At 46.3% G+C, this 24,299-nt stretch overlaps 1 protein-coding gene across 1 annotated transcript; it reads right to left on the reverse strand.

Annotated features, from left to right (window-relative positions):
- Window positions 1-4,683: 4,683 nt before the first annotated feature.
- On the reverse strand, window positions 4,684-23,806 carry LOC135532781 (tripartite motif-containing protein 16-like). The gene is made up of 6 exons (XM_064960219.1): window positions 23,125-23,806; window positions 22,595-22,690; window positions 18,441-18,674; window positions 6,283-6,442; window positions 6,098-6,157; window positions 4,684-5,866 (listed from the first exon to the last, which is right to left on the reverse strand). The coding sequence occupies exons 1-6, from the start codon at window positions 23,719-23,721 to the stop codon at window positions 5,346-5,348; spliced, it is 1,668 nt and encodes a 555-aa protein (XP_064816291.1). The 5' UTR covers window positions 23,722-23,806; the 3' UTR covers window positions 4,684-5,345.
- Window positions 23,807-24,299: the final 493 nt, after the last annotated feature.

The raw sequence follows: 24,299 nt of genomic DNA on the forward strand, positions 1-24,299 counted from the left end.
TTGTGTTTTGCGTAAACAGCAACACCACCAGAATTTTGACCATCTGCACCTAAAACATTATAACCATTGGAATATATTTTTGAGCCAGGTTTCAGAAAGCATAAATACATCAGGGACAGGTTTTATCCATATATCCACATAATCATACTACATCAGCAGACTTATTACATTCACATGCAGAAACTTCAGGCCGCTCTGACTACTTCATTGGACAGGATGTCAGGACCTGGGTCAGACTGCACATTTCCAGACAGTAGAAGCAGCTAGATAATGGCATCGGTCTAGATGGAGGGTTTGTCCACAAAAATCCATCGTCACCAGAATCTTTAACGAAACATTTAGGAGATGAGGAAAGTCCAGGGACACGGTTTCCAAGAAAACAGTCCTGACATGTCAGAGCAAGTCCCATTTCTCCCATGTTGTTTGGGAGAAATTTCTCTCACGTGCATTTATGGAGCAAAAACTCGAGGGAGAAACATTTATATGTTTCCTCATTGACAGAGCAAGAGTGTAGTTTCTCCCAAAACTCGAGGGAGAAACATTCATATGTTTCCTCATTGACAGAGCAGGCGTGTAGTTTCTCCTTTGAACAGCAGCAACATGATCCTTTATTGCCTCATCTTTGATCTGAGAGAAACACAGAACTAAGCAATCTAAGACATGTAGCCAACACAACGCTGAACCCTCATTAAATGAGCTAAAAACAATCCTAAATAATAATACAAACATAGTAACAATCACTAATCAAATAGTCCAACAGCAGATCGGTCAACAAGTCATAAATGTGTGATGTAGGAGAGCAAAGCTACGGCGAGAGAGAGAGTGGCGAGGGCACCTGTACCAGACTGGGAGAGACAGACCAGAGCAGGTGGGGACACCTGTACCAGACTGGGAGAGACAGACCAGAGCAGGAGAGGACACCTGTACCAGACTGGGAGAGACAGACCAGAGCAGGAGAGGACACCTGTACCAGACTGGGAGAGACAGACCAGAGCAGGAGAGGACACCTGTACCAGACTGGGAGAGACAGACCAGAGCAGGAGAGGACACCTGTACCAGACTGGGAGGGACAGACCAGAGCAGGAGAGGACACCTGTACCAGACTGGGAGAGACAGACCAGAGCAGGCGGGGACCAGTGCAGCAGGTAACAGGGTATGTGAGAGTGTCCAGAGATGAGTCTTTCCTTGGAGCAGAACACAGAGCAGAACTAGGACAGCATCATACTTTCTGCACTACAGAAACTACAGGACCAGTCAAAAGTTGGGACACACCTGGTACACCTCATAGACAATCAGGTGAGAACAAATGATAGTCCCAAACCAGATGGGATGGTGTATCGCTGCAGAATGCTGGTTAAGTGATGCAATGTTCAATAGCATCACACTTAACGCCTCACTTCCCCTTTCAGGTCCATAGGGGTTTACTGCCCCCTGCTGGAGACTGGAGCACACTGCAGCCCCTTTCAGGTCCATAGGGATCACTGCCCCCTGACTTGCTTGGGCAAGGAAACACGACTAATGGCCATTAGACCGGTGGAAATGTCCTTAGAGTCCAGATTTAAGACTTCTGGTTCTAACCGCTGTGTCTTTGTGAGAAGCAGAGTAGGTGAACAGATGATCTCTGCATGTGTATTTTCCACCGTGAAGCATGGAGGAGGAGGTGTGATGGTGCTTTGCCGGGGGCACCACCATGATAGTCACACTTAACCAGCATGGCTACCACAGCATTCTGCAGTGATACGCCATCCCATCTGGTTTGTGCTTAGTGGGACTATCATTTGTTTTTCAACGGGACAATGACCCAACACCCCTCCAGGCTGTGCAAGGGCTATTTGACCAAGGAGAGTGATGCAGGGCTGCATCAGATGACCGGGCCTCCACTTGATTTGTTGAACACGTTGTTGGTTACTACATGATTCCATGTGTGTTATTTCATAGTTTTGATGTCTTCACTATTATTCTACAATGTAGAAAATAGTAAAAATAAAGAAAAACCCTTGAATGAGTAGGTGTGTCCAAACTTTTGACTGGTACTGTATGTTAAGGGGATGGTTCACCCCAATAGAAAGGTTCATACCTCTAAACACCATCTTATTAGATGGATCCATTTCCTTCATGTTTCTGAATGGGGGGAGAAGGGCCTTCCAAGAGCTGGGCGTCTGGCCAAACTGAGCAATGGGGGGAGAAGGGCCTTGGTCCTGGAGGTATTTTGCTCTGACATGACCTGTCAACTGTGGGACCTTATACAGACAGGTGTGTGCTTTTCCAAATCATGTCCTATCAATGGAATTTACCACAGGTGGACTCCAACCCCGTTGTAGAAACATCTCAAGGATGATCAATGGAAACAGGATGCACCGGAGCTCAATCTCACGTCTCAAAGGGTCTGAATACTTATATAAGGTACTTCGGTTAATAATTTGCAAAAAATAAAAAATAAACATCTTTTCGCTTTGTTTATGAAGTATTGTGATGTCATTATGGAGTATTGTGAGGTCATTATGGAATTGTGATGTCATTATGAAATGTCATTATGGAGTATTGTGAGGTCACTATGGAGTATTGTGATGTCATTCTGGAGTATTGTGATGTCATTATGAGACATTGTGATGTCATTATGGAGTATTGTGATGTCATTATGGAGTATTGTGATGTCATTATGAGACCTTGTGATGTCATTATGGAGTATTGTGAGGTCATTATGGAGTATTGTGATGTCATTATGGGGTATGGTGTGTGGATTGAATAGGAACATGATTTATTTAATCCATTGTAGAATGAGGCTGTAACGTAACTAAATGTTTCTGAATGCCTTGTATGTATGTTAATGGTATTTGTTCACCCCAATAGTACAGTTTGTGATGTTTTTCTCCATATCTCTAAAAACCATGTTATTAGATGGATCCATTTCCCCCCATTAGTTTGGGATTCAGACCTGCAGTCATCTTGATTTCAGACACGATGGAGAAGTGTTCCACAGGCAGTAAATCTGATGTAGAATAAATGGAACCTGGATCCATTTCATTCTATTATCATGGTTTATGTGTTATAGCAGTAATGGGCTTAAACTGATATTAAAATGACAACTCCATAGATGATACCAGGTCAGGGGAGTTCATCTCTGCTCCCAGCATCCCTGGGACAGTACTGATCAACATAGCTGACCTGATGCAGAGGTGGACCAGTGATGTTTTCCTCTCAGTGGTGAGACTTGCCCTTCCATTTGACACACCTTTACCTGATGAGATCATACAAGACGTTACAGGCTGATTGCACGTGGAAACAGACATGTTTCAAAATAATTTTGAAAACTTAATAAGCAGTGGTTGAATGAGTTAGTTGTAATGGAACCAATAGAAAAGTCCTAAAAGTACAAACAAAGATCATACAAGGAAACAGGCTTATTGCATGTGGTAACAGATGTGTTCAAATACTATTTAAAATATTGTATTCATTGAGATCTGTAGCAAAACATTTAGTCCATAGGGTTTTACTGCCCCCTGCTGGACACTGGCGCACACTGCAGCCCCTTTCAGGTCGATATGAATTACTGACCCCTGCTGGAGACTGGAGCACACTGCAGCCCCTTTCAGGTCCATAGGGTTTTACTGCCCCCTGCTGGAGACTGGAGCACACTGCAGTCCCTTTCAGGTCCATTGGGTTTTACTGCCCCCTGCTGGAGACTGGAGCACACTGCAGTCCCTTTCAGGTCCATAGGGATTACTGCCCCCTGCTGGAGACTGGAGCACACTGCAGTCCCTTTCAGGTCCATTGGGTTTTACTGCCCCCTGCTGGAGACTGGAGCACACTGCAGTCCCTTTCAGGTCCATAGGGTTTTACTGCCCCCTGCTGGAGACTGGAGCACACTGCAGTCTCTTTCAGGTCCATAGGGTTTTACTGCCCCCTGCTGGAGACTGAGCACACTGGTCCCTTTCAGGTCCATAGGGTTTTACTGCCCCCTGCTCATCAACACATCAATATACTGTATGTAGAACCATAGTAAAGAACAGTATGGACTATCAATACAGGTACTGATTCTTAGTAGGATGGTATGGACTATCAATACAATACTGTCCTAAAAGCACAAAAAACCCCGCCCACCTGGACTACAATGGAAATGCTCAAAGTGTTGGAAAGATTTAAAAAGTATTTGAATCCAGGGTGTTATGTTACAGAACACTGTAGCAAAACATTTAGCAACATAATTATTTTAGTTCAGTTAGTCCCTCCAGTATTCAGTTCATTTTCAGGTACAGTTTGGCGCCTAGATATGATTCAAGTCCAGTATGAAACATCAATGTAAATTCACCATTTAGAATTTTACCCACTTCACTTCCAGGTCCATAGAGGTTTATGACCCCAGCTGGAGACTGGAGCACACTGCAGTTCCTTTCAGGTCCATAAAGGTTTTACTGCCCCCTGCTGGAGACTGGAACACTGCTTTAGACCTGGTCAGAAGCACCGTAGTGCACTACGTAGGGAATAGGGAACCATTTGGAACAGAGACAGTAATTCCCCTGAACATCTTCCTCTTCCTCATCTGGTTTCTTGAACAGCCCTACACTCCTCCCCTCTTCCTCCCCTCCTCATTCTATTCTATCAGCCACACCACTAGCTCACCTCCACACAATACATTTACAAGTTAAAGACACACCTTGGAATAAATAAAGGAAAACTATTACTAGATGAAGTTGAGTGTTTTTTATTATTTCCCATCACCATAAATCATATTTAATCACTGAACAGTAGCAGACCTAACTTCATCTGTTCCTGACTCTGGATAGTGGATTAAAAAGACCATCAATCTCCAATGATATTAAAGTACTATTCTGAACATTACTGATATACTGAGTGGCAAGTCAAGATATCTGCTGGTTTTATTGTTTGGTCAACAGCACCACCTGCTGGACAGGTTTAATGTTGCTGGACCGAGCAGTATGGGAGGATGAAAGATGACACATTTAGGGCCGGTTTCCTGGACATCTACATTGAACATACTGTTTAGTCCAGGACTAGGATTCATCTGTGTCTGGGAAACCAGACCATATAGTTTAGTAGAAAGGAAGTGATACCAGCTTGTAGTGGGCTGACTAGTCCTGAATTGTCCTTTAGTTCCTGGACCATTTTCCATGCAGCTCCAGGTGACAGAGAACACATCAATTAGGACCGAGCCAACAAGCTGATCAATGATACTGAGGAGAATTACATAGAGACAGAGAACCAACTGAGAAAACATATCAATGGTTCTGAATGACAACCAATATACATCAACACCAGACATCATGATTCATGGAAATGTACAAGATTAAAACATTGGATTGAATTTTAATTAATAACAAATCAGTTTACAGTTTAACCAGCTCAGCAGTACCATTTAGTTGGAACCAAAACCCAGGATAGAGGGGCTGAGTGAATGTGGTCTGGACTCTGTGGAGGAGGGTCATTGTGTCAGAGACACTGTAGAAGGACAGAGTACCTGCCTTGTGATCCAGGTACACTCCTACTCTGGAGGACTGAGGGCCTGATACTTTAGTCACAACATGATTGTGTCTGAAACAATAACCATCACTAGAGCACTTTAAACTCCAGGACTTGTTATTGTATCCAAATCCACCATCATTACCTCTCCCTGTTCTGCTGATGTCTTTATATGAGACTGCTGTAACAACACCACCAGTCCTCTCCACCTCCCAGTAACAGCGTCCAGACAGACCCTCTCTACACAGAACCTGCCAGTAGTAGGTGAATCTGTCTGGATGGTCAGGATATGGTTGGACTTGGTCTGTACCGGTCACCTTTCTGTTCCCTTTAGACAGAGAGAGGCGTGTGTGTGCTGTGTTTGGGTCCAGTGTGAGCTGACAGGAATCTGGGAGAAGAGCAGAGACCAACGAGGGGAGTCAGAACAATAAGTTAAGTCAGATACTGTATCTCCCCTGTCTTTGATTAGAGCACAGCAGAGATCAAATCAGAGAAATATGAGGAGTCAGATAGAGACCCAGTCTTTGATTAGATCTACTATTGCTATATATTTCTAGAGGGATTGTTAGGAGTGTCAGTGAAAAGAGACTGTTAGTTACTTCACAATAAAGAGACTCACATTGTAACAACTGTTCTCTGGTCTTGGGCTCTGGAGGCAGTACAACATCCACTATATTCACTACAGACACACAAACACATTGACAGAGAGAGGGAATGTTATCATCAGACCATATTCCACATGTATATGACTAGTAGGGAACTTTCAAATGTCTAAAGTTGATGTTCTTATTGTTTTCAACACACCTGTAGTGGAGATCTTGGTCCATTCTCCTTTAAGGAAGTCTTCTAGTTTCTCTCTCAGTTCAGACACAGTCTGACTCACATCTCCAAAGTACTGAAGAGGACGGACAACGATGCTGGGTAAGTCTGAAGATACACTGATACTGGAGAGAGACTGATACCTCTGGAGAGAGAGAGAGAGAGAGAGAGAGACTGATACCTCTGGAGAGAGAGAGAGAGACTGATACCTCTGGAGAGAGAGAGAGAGAGAGACAAACCATCCCCTGGCATGGCACAGTGCTATATTAGCACACTACCCCTTTGTTAAGAGAGGGGGGGTTAACGAGGGGTGGAAACTCAGAATACTTGATAACGAGGATTCTGAGTCAAGCAATATAAATATCTATAAGTCCGGAACAGTAATTGTACAGAGTAACACCAAACAGTTTCAGCTGGACTTTCACCTAATCAAAGAATTAGCCCAGCAGGAGAAGCTCTCCCTTGATAAAGATACCCACCCCCACACCGAGTGGGTCAGACCAGACCTCTTCACTATGTAACCCCACAGACGAGCAACCCCCAGCGGAGAGTCAACCTCCCAGCACAGATTACCACTCCCTCATTGAAATGAAAGACAAATTCACCCAGCTGGAGATAAGGCAGGTGGAGCTGGAACAGCAGGTGATCACACTTCAGTCAGCACAGACCCAGACAACAGCCCAGCACAACAACAGCCCCTTAACCAGACCAGGAGAGCTGGAGGTGGACAGAGACATATCTGCACTTTGGACAGTGGTGAGACAAATTCAACAGGAGAAAGAGGAGCAGAACAGGCAACTAGAAGAGAGTATCAGACTGCTGGTGGAGGAGAGGTTGAGGGGGATGGAGGAGAAGGTGAGGGGGATGGAGGAAAGGTTGAGGGGGATGGAGGAGAGGTTGAGGGGGATGGCGTGTGACAGAGAACAACCCACTAGAGAGGTGGCCACCCCCACAGAGAAGCCAGAAGAACAGCCCACCTCATCACCCAACAAAAATCTCGACATCACAGCAGAACAGACAAATGAAGAACCCCAAGCCCAGCGGCTCTCACCCCCTCTGAGCACCCCCCCTGTCAGCCACCCTGATAGCCCTTCTGACAACCCCCACACCCACTGAGGACAAACACAAGACACAGATTGTACTACTTATGGACTCAAATGGGAAATGTATAGAAGAAAAAAAAACTTTTTCCCAAACACAGTGTGTCTAAACTCTGGTGTCCAAACACCCAGAGCGCCATAGACCTTCTGTCTGAGGCCAAACTAGGCTCACCTAGCCACATAATAATACACACAGGCACAAACGACCTGAGGGCCCAGCAGGAAAGAGTGGCCACAGCACTGAAGGGAGTGATTGAAAAGGCTTCTTCTACTTTCCCCAACGCACAAGTGGTTATCTCCACCCTGCTACCACGAAAAGACTTCCACCCTGCCACAATACAGCGGGTAAACGCAAGTATTTCCCGTGACTGTGCCTCAAAACCAAACGTTTTCCTGGCCCACCACTCCACCCTGGACTTGAACAGCCTCTATGACCAGGTCCACCTCTACAAGGCAGCAGTGCCCATCTTTGCCCGAACTCTAAAGGACATCGCTCTCAAACGTATCCCCAACACTTCACACAGGAGCAACAGATCAATAGACACCCCACCCAGACCAGCGAGACACCCTTCCAGACCTGCAGGACCCCCCTGGACCTACACATAGAGGACCCACGCCAAGAGGAATTACATCCAGACCACCGCACACCCAGACACATCCACACCCCTACCCCAACCAATCAACACCCCCCCACGTCAATCATGCCCACACCCCATTTAGGCCCCCTCAGATCAGACCTATGCCACTCCTGCCCACCCCATGCACCCCACCCCCGCAAAGAGGGCCTCAACATGGAAGCCACACATACGCCCAGGTAGTGAGCGGGCAAACAGTCCCAACCCCCACTCTCACACTCGCCCAAGCCAATGGCATGTACCAGATGCTCAGCAGGCTCTGCTCACACTTACTGGCCTGAGGCCAAACCACGACCAACAACATTGGACACTCTATGGAACAAAAAGCCTTTACTATTTCATCCTGGAATATCCAAGGCCTGAGGTCATCTGCCTTTGGCCTGAAGAGCAGAAACCCGGACTTCACCAAAGAAATCGGTAATACAGACATTGTCATCCTGCAAGAAACCTGGTATAGAGGAGACAGACCCACTGGATGCCCTCTAGGTTACAGAGAGCTGGTAGTCCCATCCACCAAACTACCAGGTGTGAAACAGGGAAGGGACTCAGGGGGTATGCTAATTTGGTATAGAGCAGACCTAACTCACTCCATTAAATTAATCAAAACAGGAACATTCTACATTTGGCTAGAAATTCAAAAGGAAATTATCCTAACAGAGAAAAATGTCCTCCTGTGTGCTACCTATATCCCCCACTAGAATCCCCATATTTTAATGAAGACAGCTTCTCCATCCTGGAGGGGGAAATCAATCATTTCCAGGCCCAGGGACATGTACTAGTCTGTGGTGACCTAAATGCCAGAACCGGACAAGAACCTGACACCCTCAGCACACAGGGGGACAAACACCTGCCTGGAGGTGACAGCATTCCCTCCACCGTGTGCCCCCCTAGGCACAACTATGACAACATAACGAACAAAAACGGGTCACAACTCCTGCAGCTCTGTCGCACGCTGGGTATGTACATAGTCAATGGTAGGCTTCGAGGGGACTCCTATGGTAGGTACACCTATAGCTCATCTCTTGGCAGTAGTACTGTAGACTACTTTATCACTGACCTCAACCCAGAGTCTCTCAGAGCGTTCACAGTCAGCCCACTGACACCCCTATCAGACCACAGCAAAATCACAGTCTACCTAAACAGAGCAATACTCAATCATGAGGCATCAAAGCCAAAGGAACTGAGTAACATTAAGAAATGCTATAGATGGAAGGAATGCAGTTTGGAAACCTACCAAAAAACAATTAGGCAACAACAAATTCAATCCCTTTTAGACAATTTCCTGGGTAAAACGTTCCACTGTAATAGTGAAGGTGTAAACTTGGCAGTAGAAAATCTTAACAGTATATTTGACCTCTCAGCTTCCCTATCAAATCTAAAAATCTCAAATAGAAAACCGAAGAAAATTAAGAACAATGACAAATGGTTTGATGAAGAATGCAAAATTCTAAGAAAGAAATTGAGAAACCTGTCCAACCAAAAACATAGAGACCCGGAAAACCTGAGTCTACGCCTTCACTATGGTGAATCACTAAAACAATACAGAAATACACTACGGAAAAAGAAGGAACAGCATGTCAGAAATCAGCTCAATGTCATTGAAGAATCCATAGACTCTAACCACTTCTGGGAAAATTGGAAAACACTAAACAAACAACAACACGAAGAATTATCTATCCAAAATGGAGATGTATGGGTAAACCACTTCTCCAATCTTTTTGGCTCTATAACAAAGAATAAAGAGCAAAAACATATACATGATCAAATACAGATCTTAGAATCAACTATTAAAGACTACCAGAACCCACTGGATTCTCCAATAACATTGAATGAGTTACAGGACAAAATAAAAACCCTCAAACCCAAAAAGGCCTGTGGTGTTGATGGTATCCTCAATGAAATGATCAAATATACAGACAATAAATTCCAATTGGCTATACTAAAACTCTTTAACATCATCCTTAGCTCTGGCATCTTCCCCAATATTTGGAACCAAGGACTGATCACCCCAATCCACAAAAATGGAGACAAATTTGACCCCAATAACTACCGTGGAATATGCGTCAACAGTAACCTTGGGAAAATCCTCTGCATTATCATTAACAGCAGACTCGTACACTTCCTCAATGAAAACAATGTACTGAGCAAATGTCAAATTGGCTTTTTACCAAATTACCGTACAACAGACCATGTATTCACCCTGCACACCCTAATTGACAACCAAACAAACCAAAACAAAGGCAAAGTCTTCTCATGCTTTGTTGATTTCAAAAAAGCCTTCGACTCAATTTGGCATGAGGGTCTGCTATACAAACTGATGGAAAGTGGTGTTGGGGGTAAAACATACGACATCATAAAATCCATGTACACAAACAACAAGTGTGCGGTTAAAATTGGCAAAAAACACACACATTTCTTCACACAGGGTCGTGGGGTTAGACAGGGATGCAGCTTAAGCCCCACCCTCTTCAACATATATATCAACGAACTGGCGCGGGCACTAGAAAAGTCTGCAGCACCCGGCCTCACCCTACTAGAATCTGAAGTCAAATGTCTGCTGTTTGCTGATGATCTGGTGCTTCTGTCACCAACCAAGGAGGGCCTACAGCAGCACCTAGATCTTATGCACAGATTCTGTCAGACCTGGGCCCTGACAGTAAATCTCAGTAAGACCAAAATAATGGTGTTCCAAAAAAGGTCCAGTCGCCAGGACCACAAATACAAATTCCATCTAGACACTGTTGCCCTAGAGCACACAAAAAACTATACATACCTTGGCCTAAACATCAGCGCCACAGGTAACTTCCACAAAGCTGTGAACGATCTGAGAGACAAGGCAAGAAGGGCATTCTATGCCATCAAAAGAAACATAAATTTCAACATACCAATTAGGATTTGGCTAAAAATACTTGAATCAGTCATAGAGCCCATTGCCCTTTATGGTTGTGAGGTCTGGGGTCCGCTCACCAACCAAGACTTCACAAAATGGGACAAACACCAAATTGAGACTCTGCACGCAGAATTCTGCAAAAATATCCTCAGTGTACAACGTAGAACACCAAATAATGCATGCAGAGCAGAATTAGGCCGATACCCACTAATTATCAAAATCCAGAAAAGAGCAGTTAAATTCTATAACCACCTAAAAGGAAGCGATTCCCAAACCTTCCACAACAAAGCCATCACCTACAGAGAGATGAACCTGGAGAAGAGTCCCCTAAGCAAGCTGGTCCTGGGGCTCTGTTCACAAACACACCCTACAGAGCCAAATGACAGCAGCACAATTAGACCCAACCAAATCATGAGAAAACAAAAAGATAATTACTTGACACATTGGAAAGAATTAACAAAAAAACAGAGCAAACTAGAATGCTATTTGGCCCTACACAGAGAGTACACAGCGGCAGAATACCTGACCACTGTGACTGACCCAAAATTAAGGAAAGCTTTGACTATGTACAGACTCAGCGAGCATAGCCTTGCTATTGAGAAAGGCCGCCGTAGGCAGACATGGCTCTCAAGGGAAGACAGGCTATGTGCTCACTGCCCACAAAATGAGGTGGAAACTGAGCTGCACTTCCTAACCTCCTGCCCAATGTATGACCATATTAGAGAGACATATTTCCCTCAGATTACACAGATCCACAAAGAATTCGAAAACAAATCCAATTTTGAAAAACTCCCATATCTACTGGGTGAAATTCCACAGTGTGCCATCAGAGCAGCAAGATTTGTGACCTGTTGCCACGAGAAAAGGGCAACCAGTGAAGAACACGCACCATTGTAAATACAACACATATCTATGCTTATTTATTTTATCTTGTGTCCTTTACCATTTGCACATTGTAAAAACACTGTATATATATATAATATGACATTTGTAATGTCTTTATTGTTTTGAAACTTCTGTATGTGTGATGTCTACTGTTAATTTTTATTGTTTATTTCACTTTATATATTATATACCTTACTTGCTTTGGCAATGTTAACATATGTTTCCCATGCCAATAAAGCCCCTTGAATTGAATTGAATTGAATTGAGAGAGACTGATACCTCTGGAGAGAGAGAGACTGATACCTCTGGAGAGAGAGAGAGAGAGAGAGAGAGAGAGAGAGAGAGAGAGACTGATACCTCTGGAGAGAGAGAGAGAGAGAGACTGATACCTCTGGAGAGAGAGAGAGAGAGAGAGAGAGAGATACCTCTGGAGAGAGAGACTGATACCTCTGGAGAGAGAGAGAGAGAGAGACTGATACCTCTGGAGAGAGAGAGAGAGAGAGAGAGAGAGAGAGAGAGACTGATACCTCTGGAGAGAGAGAGAGACTGATACCTCTGGAGAGAGAGAGAGAGAGAGAGAGAGAGAGACTGATACCTCTGGAGAGAGAGAGAGAGAGAGACTGATACCTCTGGAGAGAGAGAGAGAGACTGATACCTCTGGAGAGAGAGACTGATACCTCTGGAGAGAGAGAGAGATACCTCTGGAGAGAGAGAGAGATACCTCTGGAGAGAGAGAGAGAGACTGATACCTCTGGAGAGAGAGAGAGACCTCTGGAGAGAGAGAGAGACCTCTGGAGAGAGAGAGAGAGACCTCTGGAGAGAGAGAGAGAGACTGATAACTCTGGAGAGAGAGAGAGAGAGAGAGAGAGAGACACTGATACCTCTGGAGAGAGAGAGAGAGAGAGAGAGAGAGAGAGAGAGAGAGAGAGAGAGAGAGAGAGACTGATACCTCTGGAGAGAGAGAGACTGATAACTCTGGAGAGAGAGAGAGACAGGGACAGAGAGAGGGAGAGAGGGATGACAGAGAGAGAGAGAGAGAGGTTCCGGGTTGGAGCGAGCGGTCGCATCTACACTTCGGTCCGCAGGTAGTATAACCTTTCATTACATTTTCATTACATTTCATTATAGTACAACGGTTTGATTTGTCTAATCTTAGCTATTTCTTCTTAGCTAGCTACATAGCCGTCTTTGTATCAAAGATAATTGCGTAATTATCGTATTTCGTCGTGCTAACGTAGTCTACACTGCTATCTGCCCAGCAGCTAGCTAAGCAACTAGCTAACGTCTAAGACAATTGTGTAGTCTAGAGCGATTTTCTAGGTTAGCTAGCCAGCTATTGTCGTTCTTTTAACGTAACGTAACGCAATCAACACTGCTAGCTAGCTAGCTAGCCCCAAATAGCAGCACTGTAGAAACTATTACACTCGACAGAACGACTTGATTAGTGTAGTGTCAACATCGCAGCCACTGCCAGCTAGCCTACTCCAGCAGTACTGTATCATTTCAATCATTTTAGTCAATAAGTTTCTTGCTACGTAAGCTTAACTTTCTGAACATTCGAGACGTGTAGTCCACTTGTCATTCCAATCTCCTTTGCATTAGCGTAGCCTCTTCTGTAGCCTGTCAACTATGTGTCTATCTATCCCTGTTCTCTCCTCTCTGCACAGACCATACAAACGCTCCACACCGCGTGGCCGCGGCCACCCTAATCTGGTGGTCCCAGCGCGCACGACCCACGTGGAGTTCCAGGTCTCCGGTAGCCTCTGGAACTGCCGATCTGCGGCCAACAAGGCAGAGTTCACCTCAGCCTATGCCTCCCTCCAGTCCCTCGACTTCTTGGCACTGACGGAAACATGGATCACCACAGATAACACTGCTACTCCTACTGCTCTCTCTTCGTCCGCCCACGTGTTCTCGCACACCCCGAGAGCTTCTGGTCAGCGGGGTGGTGGCACCGGGATCCTCATCTCTCCCAAGTGGTCATTCTCTCTTTCTCCATCTGTCTATCGCCTCCTTTGAATTCCATGCTGTCACAGTTACCAGCCCTTTCAAGCTTAACATCCTTATCATTTATCGCCCTCCAGGTTCCCTCGGAGAGTTCATCAATGAGCTTGATGCCTTGATAAGCTCCTTTCCTGAGGACGGCTCACCTCTCACAGTCCTGGGCGACTTTAACCTCCCCACGTCTACCTTTGACTCATTCCTCTCTGCCTCCTTCTTTCCACTCCTCTCCTCTTTTGACCTCACCCTCTCACCTTCCCCCCCTACTCACAAGGCAGGCAATACGCTCGACCTCATCTTTACTAGATGCTGTTCTTCCACTAACCTCATTGCAACTCCCCTCCAAGTCTCCGACCACTACCTTGTATCCTTTTCCCTCTCGCTCTCATCCAACACTTCCCACACTGCCCCTACTCAGATGGTATCGCGCCGTCCCAACCTTCGCTCTCTCTCCCCCGCTACTCTCTCCTCTTCCATCCTATCATCTCTTCCCTCTGCTCATACCTTCTCCAACCTATCTCCTGATTCTGCCTCCTCAACCCTCCTCTCTTCCCTTTCTGCATCCTTTGACTCTCTATGTCCCCTATCCTCCAGGCCGGCTCGGTCCTCCCCTCCCGCTCCGTGGCTCGACGACTCATTGCGAGCTCACAGAACAGAGCTCCGGGCAGCCGAGCGGAAATGGAGGAAAACTCGCCTCCCTGCGGACCTGGCATCCTTTCACTCCCTCCTCTCTACATTTTCCTTCTCTGTCTCTGCTGCTAAAGCCACTTTCTACCACTCTAAATTCCAAGCATCTGCCTCTAACCCTAGGAAGCTCTTTGCCACCTTCTCCTCCCTCCTGAATCGTCCTCCCCCCCCTCCTCCCTCTCTGCAGATGACTTCGTCAACCATTTTGAAAAGAAGGTCGACGACATCCGATCCTCGTTTTCTAAGTCAAACGACACCGCTGGTTCTGCTCACACTGCCCTACCCTGTGCTCTGACCTCTTTCTCCCCTCTCTCTCCAGATGAAATCTCGCTTCTTGTGACGGCCGGCCGCCCAACAACCTGCCCGCTTGACCCTATCCCCTCCTCTCTTCTCCAGACCATTTCCGGAGACCTTCTCCCTTACCTCACCTCGCTCATCAACTCATCCCTGACCGCTGGCTACGTCCCTTCCGTCTTCAAGAGAGCGAGAGTTGCACCCCTTCTGAAAAAACCTACACTCGATCCCTCCGATGTCAACAACTACAAACCAGTATCCCTTTCTTTTCTCTCCAAAACTCTTGAACGTGCCGTCCTTGGCCAGCTCTCCCGCTATCTCTCTCAGAATGACCTTCTTGATCCAAATCAGTCAGGTTTCAAGACTAGTCATTCAACTGAGACTGCTCTTCTCTGTATCACGGAGGCGCTCCGCTCCGCACTGCTAAAGCTAACTCTCTCTCCTCTGCTCTCATCCTTCTAGACCTATCGGCTGCCTTCGATACTGTGAACCATCAGATCCTCCTCTCCACCCTCTCCGAGTTGGGCATCTCCGGCGCGGCCCACGCTTGGATTGTGTCCTACCTGACAGGTCACTCCTACCAGGTGGCGTGGCGAGAATCTGTCTCCTCGCCACGCGCTCTCACCACTGGTGTCCCCCAGGGCTCTGTTCTAGGCCCTCTCCTATTCTCGCTATACACCAAGTCACTTGGCTCTGTCATAACCTCACATGGTCTCTCCTATCATTGCTATGCAGACGACACACAATTAATCTTCTCCTTTCCCCCTTCTGATGACCAGGTGGCGAATCGCATCTCTGCATGACTGGCAGACATATCAGTGTGGATGACGGATCACCACCTCAAGCTGAACCTCGGCAAGACGGAGCTGCTCTTCCTCCCGGGGAAGGACTGCCCGTTCCATGATCTCGCCATCACGGTTGACAACTCCATTGTGTCCTCCTCCCAGAGCGCTAAGAACCTTGGCGTGATCCTGGACAACACCCTGTCGTTCTCAACCAACATCATGGCGGTGGCCCGTTCCTGTAGGTTCATGCTCTACAACATCCGCAGAGTACGACCCTGCCTCACACAGGAAGCGGCGCAGGTCCTAATCCAGGCACTTGTCATCTCCCGTCTGGATTACTGCAACTCGCTGTTGGCTGGGCTCCCTGCCTGTGCCATTAAACCCCTACAACTCATCCAGAACGCCGCAGCCCGTCTGGTGTTCAACCTTCCCAAGTTCTCTCACGTCACCCCGCTCCTCCGCTCTCTCCACTGGCTTCCAGTTGAAGCTCGCATCCGCTACAAGACCATGGTGCTTGCCTACGGAGCTGTGAGGGGAACGGCACCGCAGTACCTCCAGGCTCTGATCAGGCCCTACACCCAAACAAGGGCACTGCGTTCATCCACCTCTGGCCTGCTCGCCTCCCTACCACTGAGGAAGTACAGTTCCCGCTCAGCCCAGTCAAAACTGTTCGCTGCTCTGGCCCCCCAATGGTGGAACAAACTCCCTCACGACGCCAGGACAGCAGAGTCAATCACCACCTTCCGGAGACACCTGAAACCCCACCTCTTCAAGGAATACCTAGGATAGGATAAGTAATCCTTCTCACCCCCCCCCTTAAATGATTTAGATGCACTATTGTAAAGTGGCTGTTCCACTGGATGTCAGAAGGTGAATTCACCAATTTGTAAGTCGCTCTGGATAAGAGCGTCTGCTAAATGACTTAAATGTAAAAATGTAAATGGAAGGACAGAGAGAGAGAGGGAAGGACAGAGAGAGAGAGAGAGAGAGAGAGAGAGAGAGGGATGACAGAGAGAGAAAGACAGAGAGAGAGACACTGATACCTCTGGAGGGAGAGAGACAGGGACAGAGAGAGGGAGAGACCGACAGAGAGACAGAGAGAGAGAGAGGGACGACAGAGAGAGAGAAAGGGATGGACAGAGAGAGAGAGGGACGACAGAGAGAGAGAGAGGGGGAAGGACAGAGAGGGACGGACGACAGAGAGAGAGGGGGAAGGACAGAGAGAGGGACGGACAGAGAGAGAGAGAGGGGACCGGACAGAGAGAGAGAGAGGGGACCGGACAGAGAGAGAGAGAGGGACCGGACAGAGAGAGAGGAGGACAGAGAGGGGGACCGGACAGAGAGAGAGGACGGACAGAGGGACGGACAGAGAGGACGGACGGACAGAGAGAGGGACGGACGGACAGAGAGAGGACGGACAGAAGAGAGGGACGGACAGAGAGGGACGGACAGAGAGAGACAGACAGAGAGAAAGAGGGACGGACAGAGAGAGAGAAAGAGGGACGGACAGAGAGAGAGAAAGAGGGACGGACAGAGAGAGAGAAAGAGGGACGGACAGAGAGAGAGAAAGAGAGGCGGACAGAGAGAGAGAGAGAGGGACGGACAGAGAGAGAGAGAGGGACGGACAGAGAGAGAGAGAGAGGGACGGACAGAGAGAGAGAGACGGACAGAGAGAGAGAGAGGGACGGACAGAGAGAGAGAGAGGGACGGACAGAGAGAGAGAGAGGGACCGGACAGAGAGAGAGAGAGGGACGGACAGAGAGAGAGAGGGGACGGACAGAGAGAGAGAGAGGGACGGACAGAGAGAGAGAGAGGGACGGACAGAGAGAGAGAGGGAGACAGAGAGAGAGAGAGAGGGACGGACAGAGAGAGAGAGAGGGACGGACAGAGAGAGAGAGACGGACAGAGAGAGAGAGAGGACAGAGAGAGAGAGAGGGGACAGACAGAGAGAGAAAGGGACAGACAGAGAGAGAGACAGACAGAGAGAGAGGGACAGACAGAGAGAGAGAGGGACAGAGAGAGAGAGAGGGACAGACAGAGAGAGAGAGAGAGACGGACAGAGAGAGAGAGAGGACGACAGAGAGAGAGAGAGAGAGAGAGAGAGAGAGAGAGACAGAGAGACAGACAGAGAGAGAGAGACAGAGAGGGACGGAGAGACAGAGAGAGGACAGACAGACAGAGAGGACAGACAGAGAGGGACGGACAGACAGAGAGACGAGAGAGAGGGACGGACAGAGAGAGAGACAGAGTGGGACGGACAGACAGGAGGGACAGACAGAGAGAGACAGAGACGAGAGAGAGAGGGACGGACAGAGAGAGAGAGGACGGACAGAGAGAGAGAGAGGGACAGACAGAGAGAGGAGAGGGACGGACAGAGAGAGAGAGGACGGACAGAGAGAGAGAGACGGACAGAAAGAGAGAGAGGGACGGAGAAAGAGAGAGAGGGGGACGGACAGACAGAGAGAGGGGACGGACAGAAAGAGAGAGAGGGACGGACAGACAGAGAGAGAGAGGGACAGACAGAGAGAGAGAGGGACAGACAGAGAGAGAGAGAGGGACGGACAGAGAGAGAGAGAGAGACCGACAGAGAGAGAGAGAGAGGGACGGACAGACAGAGAGGGACGGACAGAGAGAGAGAGAGAGGGACAGACAGAAAGAGAGAGAGAGAGACGGACAGAAAGAGAGAGAGAGGGACAGACAGAAAGAGAGAGAGAGGGACAGACAGAAAGAGAGAGAGGGACGGACAGAAACAGAGAGAGGGACAGACAGAGAGAGAGAGAGGGACGGACAGAGAGAGAGGGACGGACAGAGAGACATTTCCCATGAAGTTAATTTCATATCACATGTAACAAGACAGTTCAGTTACCTGGAGGAAATGGATGTGATCCTCTGTGTGTGAGAGCTGCTCCAGCTCAGTGCTTCTCTTCCTCAGCTCAGCGATCTCCTGCTTCAGTTGCTCCAGGAGTCCTTCAGCTTGACTCACTTGAGCCTTCTCTTGGGCTCTGATCAGCTCCTTCACCTCAGAGCTCCTTCTCTCAATGGAGCGGATCAGCTCAGTAAAGATCTGATCACTGTCCTCCACAGCTGACTGTGCAGAGCGCTGGAGAGAGAGAGACAGAGAGACAGAGAGAGAGACAGAGAGAGAGAGAGAGAGAGAGAGAGAGAGAGACAGACAGAGAGACAGAGAGAGAGAGAGAGAGACAGAGAGACAGAGAGACAGAGAGACAGAGAGACAGAGAGACAGAGAGACAGAGAGACAGAGAGACAGAGAGAGAGAGAGAGAGAGAGAGACAGAGAGACAGAGAGAGAGAGAGAGACAGAGAGACAGAGAGACAGAGAGAGAGAGAGATAGACAGGTTCAGTCAGAACTCTGCTCTCCAGGTCCACCAGGCCTTGTTCTCCCTCCTGGACAGACAGGTACAGAACACCTCTTGGTCCTGCTCTACTCTCCTCCCTCCTGGACAGACAGGTACAGAACACCTCTTGGTCCTGCTCTACTCTCCTCCCTCCTGGACAGACAGGTACAGAACACCTCTTGGTCCTGCTCTACTACTCTTGGTCCTCCCTCCCTGGACAGACAGGTACAGGACACCTCTTGGTCCTGCTCTACTCTCCTCCCTCCTGGACAGACAGGTACAGAACACCTCTTGGTCCTGCTCTACTCTCCTCCCTCCTGGACAGACAGGTACAGAACACCTCTTGGTATATCATATATATCTCATATCATCATTCAGAACACCTTTTAAGCATATCTTTGGGACAGGTACAGAACACCTCTTGGTCCAGCCTGTTTGACAAAGATAAACAAAGGTCCTGCTTTTTCCCTCCTGGAATTTTTGCTGACACAACAGGTAATCAAATGTAATGTTTTTTGGACCAAAAACTCTACATGGACAACAGCAGAAAGCTGTGATCAATTAAATACAAACACCTCTTGTTAACTAGATATTATCTGTGTCATTTATAGCCTGGCACAGATAGTAAAACTCTTGGTCATTAAATACAGAACACCTCTTGGTTAACTCTCCTCCCTCCTGGACAGATATTATCTGTGTCATTTATAGCCTGGCACAGATAGTAAAACTACATTAAATACAACATTAACTAGATATTATCTGTGTCATTTATAGCCTGGCACAGATAGTAAAACACCTCTTGATATTATATATCTGTGTCATTTATAGCCTGGCACAGATAGTAAAACTACAAAAATACAAATTTAACTAGATAATATCTGTGTCATTTATAGCCTCTACATGATAGTAAAACTGTGACATTAAATACAACGTTAACTAGATATTATCTGTGTCATTTATAGCCTGGCACAGATAGTAAAACTACATTAAATACAACGTTAACTAGATATTATCTGTGTCATTTATAGCCTGGCACAGATAGTAAAACTACTGTAGCGACCCGCACAGACAGCTGTGTGTTATGTGTTCGGCTAGTAGCTGGTTGTGTTGTACTTACCAGTTCCCAGTGTTCGCGGGGTCCGACATGCCAATCAACCTGCTATCTGCCAATCACAGGAATGCCTGGGATGTTCTGATGCCGGGCATCCTGGTGGTTGGCGGAGTGGCGTGGAGGGGGCGGGGCATTGGAAGTTAAGCTTCAGCCTTTGTTCTCTCTCTGACGTCTGGGCTTCACAAGAGAAGGTCCCGATTGGCTTGTGGGGTATCTTTCATTTATTTGGCGTGAGCTCAGGCCAAACAGTAGCCTGTGTAAAGTTGCTAATAAACCGTCAATTCGTAACTCAATCCTCTGTCTGGACAATTGTTCCTTTATGATCGAGTCAGGTCATTACACTACATTAAATACAACGTTAACTAGATATCATCGCCACATAACTTATGTTGAATTTAAAAGACACCGTTACCGTTAGTAACGTCTGTTACACTGTAACTTACAGGCAGCCTCACATAAAAACCTATTGGTTAACAAAGCTTTGATTATGACCAAAGTCTATAGTAGTGAAAACTCTCTCTCTCTATTCTAACTTACCACACATTCACATCACTGCCTCGACATGAATGTGTCCTGTCAGAGCCGTTTCCTGTCCGTTAACTGTTAACAGTCTCGAGCCACAGCTTAACCAATGAGCTACAAGGAGGACTGACAGTCACGAGCGGTGCAGCAGCCTCTGCAGCAGCAGCCTCCCCCGGGTCCTAGTGCCCGCCCGGTAAGACGGTTAAGATGCGATGGAACGGTTGACGGAGAGAAAATAAATCACAGAGAAAATATATTGACTGATATATTGAATTGTTTAGGGAAGCTTTAGCTTTGGCTTTAATACATTCTGAAAATACTTGAAAATAAAAATAATAGTAGCCCTCCTCAGGAACAACAAAACCCTCACAGACCAACTTCTTCTTCTATGATATAATGGAGGTCCTCAAATCTTATTTTGGGGATATGGAGTTTATTATCTATAATGCGTCTCTCGTGTGGCCAATAGCCTGGGGAAATGCATAGCGCCAAATTCAAATAATACGCGATAAAACTCAAACTTTCATTAAATCACACATGCAGGGTACTCAATTAAAGCTACACTCGTTATGAATCCAGCCAACATGTCAGATTTTAAAAATGCTTTTCGGCGAAAGCATGAGAAGCTATTATCTGATAGCATGCACCCCCCTGAACCACCTGAACGAGATGTAAACAAATGAATTAGCGTCGCCGGCGCTACACAAAACGCTGAAATAAAATATAAAACATGCATTACCTTTGACGAGCTTCTTTGTTGGCACTCCAATATGTCCCATAAACATCACAATTGGTCCTTTTTTTCGATTAATTCCGTCCATGTTTACCCCAAATGTCCATTTATAAAGCCCGTTTTGATCCAGAAAAAAAACAGCTTTCCAAAACGCAACGTCATGACAAAACATTTCAAAAGTTGCTTAAAACTATGCCAAAATACTTCAAACTACTTTTGTAATCCAACTTTAGGTATTTTTAAACGTTAATAATCGATCAAATTGTTGACGGGGCGATCTGTATTCAATAACAGCAAGTCAACAATACATGCACGGTTTTCTCTCTTCCATAACATAATCCACAGTGTCACCTCTGCCTCTTCTTCGTTTCACCAATGATTAACTTCAACCCAAAGACTGGTGACATCCTGTGGAAGTTGTAGGAACTGTAAACTGGGCGCTATCTAATTTCCCTTGACAAAGACAATTCAGGGAACTGCCAGAGGGATTTTTGTTTTTCTGAACAGTTTTTCCTTGGGCTTTTGCCTGCTACATAAGTTCTGTTATAGTCACAGACATGATTGAACCAGTTTTAGAAACTTCAGAGTGTTTTCTATCCACACATACTAATCATATACATATACTATAGTCCTGGCATGAGTAGCAGGAAGTTGAACAACAAAACCCACATAATTTTTATCAAAAAGTAGAAATGCTGCACCCTATCCTTTAAGAGGTGTGGTCCACAAACCAACATTAAAACCCTCACAGACCAACTTCTTCTATGATATAATGGAGATCCTCAAACCAACGTTAAAGGTGCATGGCGCCACCTACTGTTCTGGAGTGTGTTCAATCACGGTTTACACCATTAAATCCTCCTACCAAACTAAGTTCTTCTGAGAAAATAAAAGAGTCCTACTAACTTCTAATAGACCCTCCCCATCCCCCAAATCACTTCCAAGTGTAATGTTTACTGTTCATTTCTGATTGTTTATTTCACTTTTGTTTATTGTCTATTTCACTTGCTTTGGCAATATAAACATATATTTCCATGCCAATAAAGACCTTTAAATCGAATTGAGAGAGAGACAGTTCCATTTTAATGTATAGGGGACATGAGTCGGTCATGGTTACTCATGGTTATGTGATGAGGCAGCCCAGTTGGTTACATGAACCAGTCTATTCTCTGAAAGGGGTCCAGACAGCCTGTTCCCAACAGTGGGGTCAGTGGGATTGGATAGGGGCCCCTCTCTCTCTCTCTCTGACTGGAGGAGATAAGTGAAATGGTGTGTCTCCTCTGGTCAACAATACTCACCTTGAAAGACTTCACAGCTTTTTGGAGCTTCTTCAGCTCCTTCTCTCTCTCCTGGAATCTCTGCTGGACCTTCTGCTGACTCATCCCCAGCTGCCTCTGTGGAGAATCACTCTTCAATGAGCTATCAAGCTTTATTAGTCCAGTAGATCAATAGTATAGTAATGTGACATAGGACCCATAGAGAGGAAGGTCTACAATCCTGAGGAAGTCCCTTTACAATATTATATTATGTTGCTATGTGAATGATTATAGTTTTTATGGTATGCCTACATGTATCAAAGAGTTGAGACTGAACTTTGGACTCATAAAATGCCATTCAGAATGATAATAGTGTTTGACTTTAGAAAATGGTGATACATTTGGAGAATCTGGGTTGACATATCTATATACTCAAGGTTTGTGTTCATATTTGTGGATCCATTTCATATTGTATATAATATAATGATCTCATATTCAAACAGATTTAGTTCCTACTGTATCTTTAATTCTTAGTTTATCAGACAGCCACCAACAAGTTGTTCTGGTCTTACCTGTTTCTCAGTCCTCTCTGCTGCAGCTGACACTGTATCATGGCCTTTATGTTCATCCATCACACACAGATAACAGATACACTGCTGATCGGTACGACAGTAAACCTCCAGCAGTTTGTCATGATGAGAGCAGATCTTCTCCTGTAGTTGTGCGGTGGCTTTGACCAGCTTGTGCTTCTTGAAAGCAGGAGACTCATAGTGAGGTTGGAGGTGAGTCTCACAGTAAGAGGCCAGACATGCCAGACAGGACATGAGGGCTTTCTGCTTTCTGGTCCCAGTGCAGACATCACACGCCACATCTCCAGGTCCAGCATAGCACAGAGCAGGAGGGGGAGCAGCCTGGAGTCCTGTCTTCCTCAGTTTCTCCACCAGCTCAGCCAACATGTTATTTTTCCTCAGATTAGGCCTTGGAGTGAAGGTCTCTCTGCACTGAGGACAGCTATAGACCCCTTTCAGAACATCCTGATCCCAGCAGCCCTCAATACAGCTCCTACAGTAACTGTGTCCACAGGGAATAGTGACCGGCTCCTTCAGTAGATCCAGACAGACAGAACAACAGAACTGGTCCTGGTCCAGCAGAACTCCCTGTTGAGCCATTTGGACGGTTGTTCACTCTCACACAGGCAGACGACAGAGAGACTCAGATCAGTTTCGTTTCCTCAGAAGAGAGTTTGTGGGAAGGGGAGGGACTTCCTGGTTCTGCCAGAGGGGTGGGGTTAGAAAGGGGGGAGGGGTTAGAGGAATGGAGGAAGAGAGAGAGGAACTGCTTGCAACAGCAAGAGGGAGACAAATAGTTTTGTTCCAAGGTTAGAGCCCTTAACATGGAACAAATGACAATGAATCTTAAAATGTGAGTTGTTAGAGTATATGAAGGGTAACAGTTTCTATGAAGTACGTATGTATCATTATTTTAATGACCTTTATAATGCCTTATAATACACCTATGTGTTGTAATTAATCAATAAAGACTGAGGAGGTGTGGTATATAGTTAATATACAGTACCACAGATAAGGACTGAGGAGGTGTGGTATATAGTTAATATACAGTAACACAGATAAGGACTGAGGAGGTGTGGTATATAGTTAATATACAGTACCACAGATAAGGACTGAGGAGGTGTGGTATATAGTTAATATACAGTACCACGGATAAGGACTGAGGAGGTGTGGTATAT

Source organism: Oncorhynchus masou, unplaced genomic scaffold (genome assembly GCF_036934945.1).
Source record: "Oncorhynchus masou masou isolate Uvic2021 unplaced genomic scaffold, UVic_Omas_1.1 unplaced_scaffold_2022, whole genome shotgun sequence".
In the NCBI taxonomy this organism is placed as follows: Eukaryota; Metazoa; Chordata; class Actinopteri; order Salmoniformes; family Salmonidae; genus Oncorhynchus; species Oncorhynchus masou.

Bases quoted from the DNA above. Each gene is read 5' to 3' on its own strand.
- LOC135532781 (XM_064960219.1), bottom strand. From the start codon at position 23,721: ATGGCTCAACAGGGAGTTCTGCTGGACCAGGACCAGTTCTGTTGTTCT. The intron at 22,691-23,124 runs GTAAGACCAGAA...GATTCTCCACAG, and splicing joins CAGAGAGGACTGAGAAACAG to AGGCAGCTGGGGATGAGTCA. The intron at 5,867-6,097 runs GTGAGTCTCTTT...CTCTTCTCCCAG, and splicing joins CAGAGAACAGTTGTTACAAT to ATTCCTGTCAGCTCACACTG.